Source organism: Octopus sinensis, linkage group LG2, assembly GCF_006345805.1.
Source record: "Octopus sinensis linkage group LG2, ASM634580v1, whole genome shotgun sequence".
Taxonomy (NCBI): domain Eukaryota; kingdom Metazoa; phylum Mollusca; class Cephalopoda; order Octopoda; family Octopodidae; genus Octopus; species Octopus sinensis.
In genome coordinates, this window is record NC_042998.1 from 182,052,331 (window position 1) to 182,062,330 (window position 10,000).

A 10,000-nucleotide genomic window follows, 5' to 3' on the forward strand; every position below is an offset into this window, starting at 1 on the left:
AATAATCACTTCGAATGAAAAATAACGACGACAACGACATCAGCAATAATAATAATAATAATAATAATAATAATCCTGAAATAGGCCTGAAATTTTGGAAGAGGAGGGTAGTCGATTACATCGACCCCAGTACTCGACAGGTATTTAATTTATCGACCTCGGAAGAATGAAAGGCAATGTCAACCTCGGCAGAATTTGAACTCAGAACGTAAATACAGACGAAATACCTATTTCTTTTACTACCCACAAGGGGCTACACACATAGGGGACGAACAAGGACAGACAAAGGGATTAAGTCGATTATATCGACCCCAGTGCGTAACTGGTACCTATTTAATCGACCCCGAAAGGATGAAAGGCAAAGTCGACCTCGGCGGAATTTGAACTCAGAACGTAGCGGCAGACGAAATACCGCTAAACATTTTGCTCGGCGTGCTAACGAATCTGCCAGTTTGCTGCCTTAATAATAATAATAATAATAATAATAATAATAATAATAATAATAATAATAATAATGCCCTGATGCAGTACCAGGCAGTGGCTCTCATGGCTTCTGATCTTAACTGATTGGAAGTGTTATCATGTACATTGTTTTGTCTTGGTATAAAAGATGGGCTACAGCAAATATTCTGCTCAATACCACAGATTTGCTTGTCAGTTGTTTGACCTTAACCAGTTGAGCATGTCCCTTAGTGGCTGACGATATGTGCATCTCTGATCACGAGCAGAAGTAGTGGGGGAGCATCATAGCCATGTGTTGAAAGGAATTCTTTGGGGTTTGAATAATTCACCTCTGGAAACATGGGTGGTTCTTTCAACATCCTTAAACAACCCTTATTCAGGGACCTTTTGAGCGGGATGAGCTACTCAACCTGAAGAAAATTCTAACTGGGCCCCACCTGCAAGGTCATGTGCTGTTTATCTTGATATGAGATCACCATGTCGCGCACATATGGTTGTGATGCATGTGCCTGGTGTACCCTTATCAGACGGGTAGTCATGATGGGTATATTGGGCTTCGTATATTTTACCCCAGTGTCACTTTGATGGTATGCACTGCTCTCTCACTCAATAATAATAATAATAATAATAATAATAATAATAATAATAATAATCGCTCACGACACAGACCATGAGATTGCACCTAGAAAGTTACCCTCCCAGGCGCAAGTCCGGGCAAGGTTGTTTATGGAAGACCAGCAGTCGCTTATGCATACCGGCCTTCCCTCTCCACGCCACCAGTGTTATCCAAGGGAAAGGCAAAGGCCGATACAGCTTGGCACCTGTGACGTCGCAACTCATTTCTACAGCTGAGTGAACTGGAGCAACGTGAAATAAAGAGTCTTGTTCAAGAACACAACACTAAGCCCGGTCCGGGATTCGAGCTCACAACCTCACGATTGTAAGCTTGACGCTCTAACCACTGAGCCATGCGCCTTCACAATAATAATAATAATAATAATAATAATACTGATAACAACAACAACAACAACAATAATAATAATAATAATAATAATAATCATAAAATAATAATATTTTGTTCCGAATAGTATGATAGTCTATATATGACATTCTTTTGGAACACACACACACACACACACACACACACACACACACACACACACACACACACACACACACACACACACACACACACACACACACACACACACACACACACTCACATACACACTCTCTCTCTCAACTAGGTCTTCTTAAATTTTCTCCTATATCTTTGTCTAAATTGCTCCAAACAGCTGGTTATATCGTCAGATATAAGGTGTAAGGGTCATAAATGAAGACGAGCTGCTTTTGTTAGCGTTCAGTCAAGCGCTGAAGGTGAACACAAGAAGTATCAGTTCCATATATGTAGGTAATATTTTATGAACGCACTCCATATGGAGCGTTAGTTGTACAGAGCAATATTTTGACTGGGATAAATTTCTCATCTTTCTAAAGCTCATAATTTTTTTTATTTTTATATATACAACAGTAATAAAATGAATCAACGAAAATATTATATTACTTACAGTGTTGGCATGAAGTTCCCCAGTGTGTGGGGGGACAAATACATTTTCCTTTTTTACATCGACCGCCATTGAAACAAGGTAATTTACAGCCGTGTCTACGTTTGCAATAGCGTCCTGTGTATCCAGGCTTACAAAGACATTTGCCTGGTTTAATACACATAGACATCGCCGGGCAGCGAGGAGTACAAATCGCTGGAAACAATTGAAACAATCTTTTAAAAAATACATAAAATATTAAAAAAAAGAAACGATTTCATTCGTATTTTTTCCATTATATTCTTGTAAAAGTAATATACTAGATGTTAGTAGTTAACACATAGCGCAGGAGTGGCTGTGTGGTAAGTAGCTTGCTAACCAACCACATGGTTCCGGGTTCAGTCCCACTGCGTGGCATCTTGGGCAAGTGTCTTCTGCTATAGCCCCGGGCCGACCAATGCCTTGTGAGTGGATTTGGTAGACGGAAACTGAAAGAAGCCTGTCGTATATATATATATATATATATATATATATATATGTTTGTGTGTGTGCGTGTGTTTGTCCCCCTAGCATTGCTTGACAACCGATGCTGGTGTGTTTATGTCCCCGTAAGAGACCGATAGAATAAGTACTGGGCTTACAAAGAATAAGTCCCAGGGTCGATGTGCTCGACTAAAGGCGGTGCCCCAGCATAGCCACAGTCAAATGACTGAAATAAGTAAAAGAGTAAAAGAGTTAAAACTGGAAGATCATGATTTATTATAAATGAGTTCAGTGATATCTTAAACCTAATCTAGGTTATCAGAAGCAATTATTTTCCCCCATACGTCTTGTGGTTAGGGTGTTCGGCTCATGATAGTAAGGTGGTGGGTTTAATTTCTGTACCAGGCGGCACGTTGTGTCCTTGAGCAAGACACTTCACGTCTTTCCAGTCTACTTAGCAGTAATGAGTATCAGCTGAGCGCTGGTGCAACCCTTTCTTCTTACTGCTATCCCATTCTTGATGTTCCACTAGGTAAAGGGAGATGAGGTTGAGGGTGTTTCAATGTCTACTCTCAACTGCGTAGGCATCTAAAAAATTGGTGAAAACATGGTACATATTATCAAGCCAAATTCGTTCACGAGTGACGATTGTATAATTAGAAACTATATATTTTGAATGAAATGTTTGGGTATGAGTTCTAAAAGTATTACCTAGAAGTTAGTGCAAATTTCTTACTTTAACTGCGGTTTGTAAAAATGCTGGAGAAACAGAATATGAATTTTTTAATTTATCATGGAAGAGCTGGTTGAATACTGGGCCGTTTCTTACTCATGCCTGAATAGAGACCTTAAAAGCATTCTCCCTCATAAGCACCATAACACAATTGCCGCACATCTTATGAAAGCAGTTGAGCATTACAATGTCGTAACTCATGATGTAGTCCCTCCACTAAGAAAGTGAACATCGTTACAAATGATAGGTCACACGGTCCTTAATGAAATCTCATGATAACTTTGTATATAACATTGTGAAAACCGCATCCAAAAGACTACGTTCCTCTTCACAATTCTCTTCCCTTGCTGTCTCTCTCAAAGCATGATTCATATTTAAGTGTTTTTCATATATTTGAATTAGTATTGCGGTTCAATAGACATAACATCCAAAACTGAATTTAAAAACAACAAAATAAAAAAAAATGCATCCATCTAATTCTACCCCGTCTCACCAGCACGATAAAAAAATACCAACTCAAGCGACTCTTTTTATCTCTAGTATTTTCTATTGCTTCTATATCTTCTGCTCATCAGAGGCAGCAGTTATATTATCACTTTCATCAATGACCGTCCGATGTATTCATATCTCTTATTTTCCTCATCTTTCCTATCACTGCACAAGCCTTATATTAAAGACTTTACTTAATCTTTTCTCTTCTTAATTACAGTCTTCTGTATTTCCTACAGGCATCAACTTATTGAGTTCAAGTGAAACTTCAGCTACATTGACATCAGTAGTTTATGAAAGACTTGAGAAGGTTACGGGAGTCGTTACTCTTCTTCATGTTCAATAACCCCACTTCTCACCAGACGGTATCTATTAACATTTTGATAGACTAAAGCATTGGCAGGCAAAAGCATTGACGGTATGGCCTCCTTACTGAAGTCAGATTACATGTATTATTAATGCTCTCGGGAGTAAACCAACATGATAATTTCAAATATATCTTCCCTTTCAGGAATCAACATATGTATTCTCACAAAAATCACCCCCCACCTCAAAAACAGAAACAAACTTCATCTTCTTTGTGATAAATCAGTCTAAACTGATTTATCGCAGAGAAGATTAATATTTAAAAGTATATGAATTATTATAGAAGTTTTTAAACTTACGATTTTGGCATGTAGCTCCCTTATAGTCCGGTAAACATTTACATCGATTGAAGCCTACACATACACCTCCGTTTTGGCAAGAATGTTTACACCTTCGCTTTGATGATTTCACTAATAAACGAAAATAATACGAAGATATATATATGTATATATATATGTATGTACGCATGTATGCATGTATCTGTGTATGTATATGTGCACGCATACATAGAACCATTACATATATATGTGTGAGTGCGAGCGCATACACACACACATACACACACATATGCACACACACATGAATCAATAAATCAATGAATCAATCGATAAATATATAAAGAAAACATCAATTAATCAATAGCTTAATCATTCCAAGCAGTAATACGAAAGCCGTGATTGTGAAGGAGTGATATGATATAAATTATTGAAAATGTTCAATGGAACGTTTTCTTATTATTTAAGTTGAACGCATGCCAATGTCTCGCAATTCTAAGTTTTCTGTGTGTGTGTGTGTGTGTGTGTGTGTGTGTTGTGTGTGTGTGTGTGTGTGTGTGCATATGTGTGTGTGTGTATGTGTGTGTGTGTGTGTGTGTGTGTGTGTGTGAGAGCATATCGTTATCTATAATAATATATATAAATATTCATTTGCACACTCGCACACACACACATGCACACATACATATTCTTATTAATGAATTTATATATATATATATATATATTCATATACATGTGTGTATGTATGATGTATGAAGTATAATATATGTATATATGTATTATTTATGTAGATGTATATTTGTGTCTGTTTGTGTGTATGTAATCATGCCTTGTAATTTAAAGGGATTCTCAGATAGACAGAAAGACAAATTTGAAAAAATACAATAAAAACCACGCACACACATACACACACATACAACAAAATCCCAATACGCTACTATTTAACAGACTTCAATCCTCCCTTTTCAATTGGGTAAAATGTTAGGACACATATCCAAGTTCCGAAGCATGCACAATCTTTTCTTAATATCTCTATTTTTTCTTTATTGCGTCAAGTGTGTTTGACTGCCTTAAAGTCAACAATAGTACGAGCTATTGTTGACTATTTTCCTCTTCACTACGCTGTTAATATGATGACACAGCGACATTGAACCCACATAAATATCGAAGGAATGCATCTCGTGGTAGTTAACCAGAAATTGAATCCATAAACTTATGACAAATAGCTCTTCATGATTAACATCTACAAACTGTATCATTTCGACTCAAATGTTTTTATTTGATATAGTTACCTCTCTTTCGTTTACAGCACAATACACCAGTTGTATAACCTGCTGTATATGAACATCCGCGGCTTTTTCTGGGATGATACACGTCGATTCTACCTTTAGTTAAGCAAGATGATTTTGTATAACGTAATCGTCGGCAATTTCGTCCAATTCCCGCCATATTGACCTTGTGACATCTAGATGGAAAATATGTAAAACATGAAGATGATATTTCATTTTCATTTCTAACATATATTCTAATAAACTCAATTTCATAGTGAAGTTTCAATCAAATTGATATTTAAGCCTTGTAATTTATGCTATGAAGTAAAACAGACAATGAATTTTATAAAATATGTTACTGAAACTTAAGCTGTGATTTGAGTAGTGAAACTAGATAACTCGAGTGAAAGTGTCGCGGCTGGTTAAGTCAAAAGGATACCGGTTTATCTATAGAATGTCAACGATTCGTATCTTGTTACTGAAGTTGAACTTTGTCTTTGGCAAAGTTATTTAATTCCCAATCGTTAAGTCTACTTAGCTGTAGATAAGCACTGTTCACTGCTGTGAAAATATACAATATTGTATAGAAGATAAATGACTAGTTTGCTAGTAGTGCAGTGCTAAACTTAAATCTTTCTACGAGATATTGGACAGGAGATGACTATCTAACTATACTGTAGGCCAGACAGAAGGGAGAGGAGGGGGTGCCTTCTTGAAGGGCTTTTGGTGTTAAGGTGTCCAAAGTGCGTGAGGTCTCTTTGGTCACCTTACGGTGGAACTCCACCCCCTATTGGGGAAGCATATTGTTGATTTAATCACTTTGTTAATCGTTGTGTTTGTTTGCTGTTCACACGTTCAACCTCACTTCGCCTCGTCTGTGTATTGTCCTTTATGTTTTGTGTTCGGCCCTGGTGGTCAATAAAGAAATTATCCTCCTCCTCCTCCTCCCCCTCCTCTTCATTATTAATTAAGGTAGCGAGCGGGCAGATTCGTTGGAACGCCGGACAAAATGCTTAGTAGCATTTCGTCCGTTTTTATGTTCCGAGTTAAAGTACGTCGAGGTCGACTTTGCCTATCATCTTTTTGGGATCGATAAAATAAGTACTAGCTGAGTAACTGGGGTCGATGTAATCGGCTTACCTTCTCCCCCGAAATTACTGTTCTTGTGCCTATATCAGAGACCCTCTTCAGTCACGAATGACCATGAGGTTGCACCTAGAAAGTTACCCTCCCAGGCGCAAGTCCGAGCAAGGTTGTTTATGGAAGACCAGCAGTCGCCCATACATACCAAACTTCCCTCTCCACGCCACCGATGTTATCCAAGGGAAAGGAAAAGGCCGATACAGCTTGGCACCAGTGACGTCGCAACTCATTTCTACAGCTGAGTGAACTGGAGCAACGTGAAATAAAGTGTCTTGCTCAAGAACACAACACGCAGTCCAGTCCGGCATTCGATCTCACAACCTGACGGTCGTAAGTTCGATGCTCTAACCACTGAGCCATGCGCCTTCATAAGTATAAGTAGGAAAGATTATTACCACCACCAAACTACCACAGCCACCACCATCATTGAAGACATTAATCTCGTTAGTCAGTAATATAAATGATTTAATAAAACCAGCAAGAGAGTTTCTACGTGGTCGATTAACCCTTTAGCATTTAAACCGGCCATATCTGGCCAAAAGTATTCTGCCTGTTTTATGTCCAAACTGGTCAGATCTGGTCTCTCACACCAACCCTACAATATCGTCTTAAAAATTAACAGCTACCTCATCAAAATCTCATAACTACAAGATGATGCATGATTAGTTCAAAACAGTGTGGATAAAGAAGCATTAATTTTGGCAGATACTAAAGGGTTAAAGTTGATCTTCTGGCTAAAGACGATGTTTTTGAGTCGTACTTTCAGATAAGTCTAACAAGTGGCTCATCCGAAATTGTGTTATAACTGTGGCAATTGTATCGCAGAAGAATATTTACACCGTGGAAATGACTAACGATGTTAAGAGGTGAAAATCAATCGACAAGAATATAACAGACTCGTTTCCCCCGTAAAAAAGAAAAAAAAAAGAGAGAGAGAAGAAATTAGCTATAAATAAAATTTTAAACGGTTGTAACGGAACTATGTTGGTAATTAAGTGGCAGTTATTCAGCGAAAATTTTGACACTCCATGAGATAAATTGAAGTGAAAATTTGTAATCTATATAGCATACTTAAAACAGATATATATGTTTTAAGTGTTATATAGATTACAAATTTGAATGCCTGAAAACGACAGTATTCCTGTTGAATGTCTGAAAACGACAGTATTCCTGTTGAATGCCTGAAAACGGCAGTATTTCTCTCGGGAAAGCATCTTTCATAGATGTATGGTGTTAAAAAAACCCTCAGAAAACAAAACGTGTATCTTTTCGGTTTGAACGGCAGTTTTTAAAATAATTTCTACGTAACTAAACACTTTTAAACTTCGTATACTTGTAGAATGTGTTTATAAAACATGTTTTTCTCTTGGCTTTATTGAGAAAATTTTCTATAGTTTGTAAGATATTTATTGTTTTTTTTCTTCAGTTTCTGCAATTTCAACCAATAAATGACGTCTATTGAGGTGAAAACATTCTGTGCCGTATGAATATGTCCCTCGTTTAAGAAACAGGTTGGGTTTATTTACATTTCTGAAGAAAAAAAGATACCCTTTTCCCCCACCCCTAACCCTAAAATAGATTGAAATGCAATAGATCGATACTAGGGTCATAATTATGGGTGACAATTTCATATGACACCGCTAGAAAAAACTGCCGTTCAAACCGAAAAGATCCCAAAACGTCTATAAAAGATGCGTTCTGGAGACAAATACTGCAGTTTTTAGACTTTCAACAGTATATCAATTTTGATTATGATACATAAATTGCTATTTTGAGCTAATATTGTTTCTGTCGGTAGTAACAAATTTGATAGTTTTTATGCGTTTTTGAGCAGTTAGACTAGCTTTTCCACCAAATTATTGTTTTCGACAGTGTCATAAGAATTTAACCCTTTTGATACCAACCCGCCTGAAACCGCCTCTGGCTCTGTAATACAAATGTCTTGTTTTCAAAAGATCTGAATTAAAATCTTCCACCAAATCTTAGTCACAATTTATGTTCCTAACGCTAGCTTAATGATGACTACATTATTTTTAATAATTCTTTGTTATATTTAAAAATAATTGAAAGAAACACAGAGTATCTCAACAGAAATATGGTAATGAAAGGGTTGGACAAACTTAAAACAATACCTTGTACATTTGCCTTTGTGGTTTGCAGCATTGTAGGCATAGCAACCATGCAATTCATAGATGTCAGCCCACGTGATCTTCTGTAGCGCTTCGGAGTCTTTAGGATTGCAGACGCTCCATCCTTTGGCGCAAAGCCATCGCGCTCGCTTCACGTGACCATCCCACTTTCCTTTGCAGGCGTGTATGTTTTTATAGTTGTGTAGTCCTTCAGTGTTCTTGTCAGCACATCCAGATATATAGTCTGTAATAGTAGGTATATATTAGTGAAAACATTATATCAAACAGAGACATATAAAAGAGAATAAGTAAATAAATAAACGAAACTTTCAACCAAATCAGATCTAAAGAGCAACACCGGAAACGAAGAGTAACTATAAACGACCAGTTGTTATAGGATTTCTTCAAATTAAAAGATAAAATTGCATTCATTAAGTTTATAATTGAGCTGGACTTTCTCGCTCGGCTGCCTCCGCAATTCATTGGCACACATACAAATGCACTTAGATGTACACGTAAATATGAACACACATAAACTCACGCGCGCGTGCACACACACTATCTATCTGTCTGTTTTTCTGTCTCTCTGATTGCTTATCTATCTATCTATCTATCTATCTATCTATCTATCTATCTATCTATCTATCTATCTATCTATCTATCTATCTATCTATCTATCTATCTAACTAACTAACTAACTAACTAACTAACTAACTAACTACTAACTAACTATCTATCTATCTATCTATCTATCTATCTATCTATCTACCTATCGTCTGTTTGTCTGTACATCTTCTGTCCGTCCATCTTCTGTCTGTCTATCTATCTTTCTGACTCTATTTGTGTGTCTGTCTGCCTATCTGTGTCTATCTATCTATCTATCTATCTATCTATCTATCTATCTATCTATCTATCTGTCTGTCTGTCTGTCTGTCTGTCTGTCTGTCTGTCTGCTTGCCTGTCTGCCTGCCTGTCTGTCTGTCTGTCTAGCTAGCTACGCCTTCCCACATATACATAAACATAATACATACATACATGTATATAAATGCATAAATATATACACATATAAATAAATAAAATGAGATTACATATGTATGTATGTACA

The 10,000-nt window shown here is 37.0% G+C and overlaps 1 protein-coding gene across 1 annotated transcript in view; it reads right to left on the bottom strand.

Moving 5' to 3' along the window:
- The window catches only part of LOC115232598 (hemicentin-1), an 84,969-nt gene that overhangs the window by 340 nt on the left and 74,629 nt on the right, over positions 1 to 10,000 (bottom strand). The window contains exons 7-10 of the mRNA XM_029802570.2: positions 8,899 to 9,139; positions 5,645 to 5,817; positions 4,377 to 4,487; positions 2,031 to 2,222 (exon numbers count right to left, since the gene is read on the bottom strand). Of these exons, the coding sequence (XP_029658430.1) occupies positions 2,031 to 2,222; positions 4,377 to 4,487; positions 5,645 to 5,817; positions 8,899 to 9,139 (717 nt within the window). The remainder of the gene's footprint in view (positions 1 to 2,030; positions 2,223 to 4,376; positions 4,488 to 5,644; positions 5,818 to 8,898; positions 9,140 to 10,000) is intronic.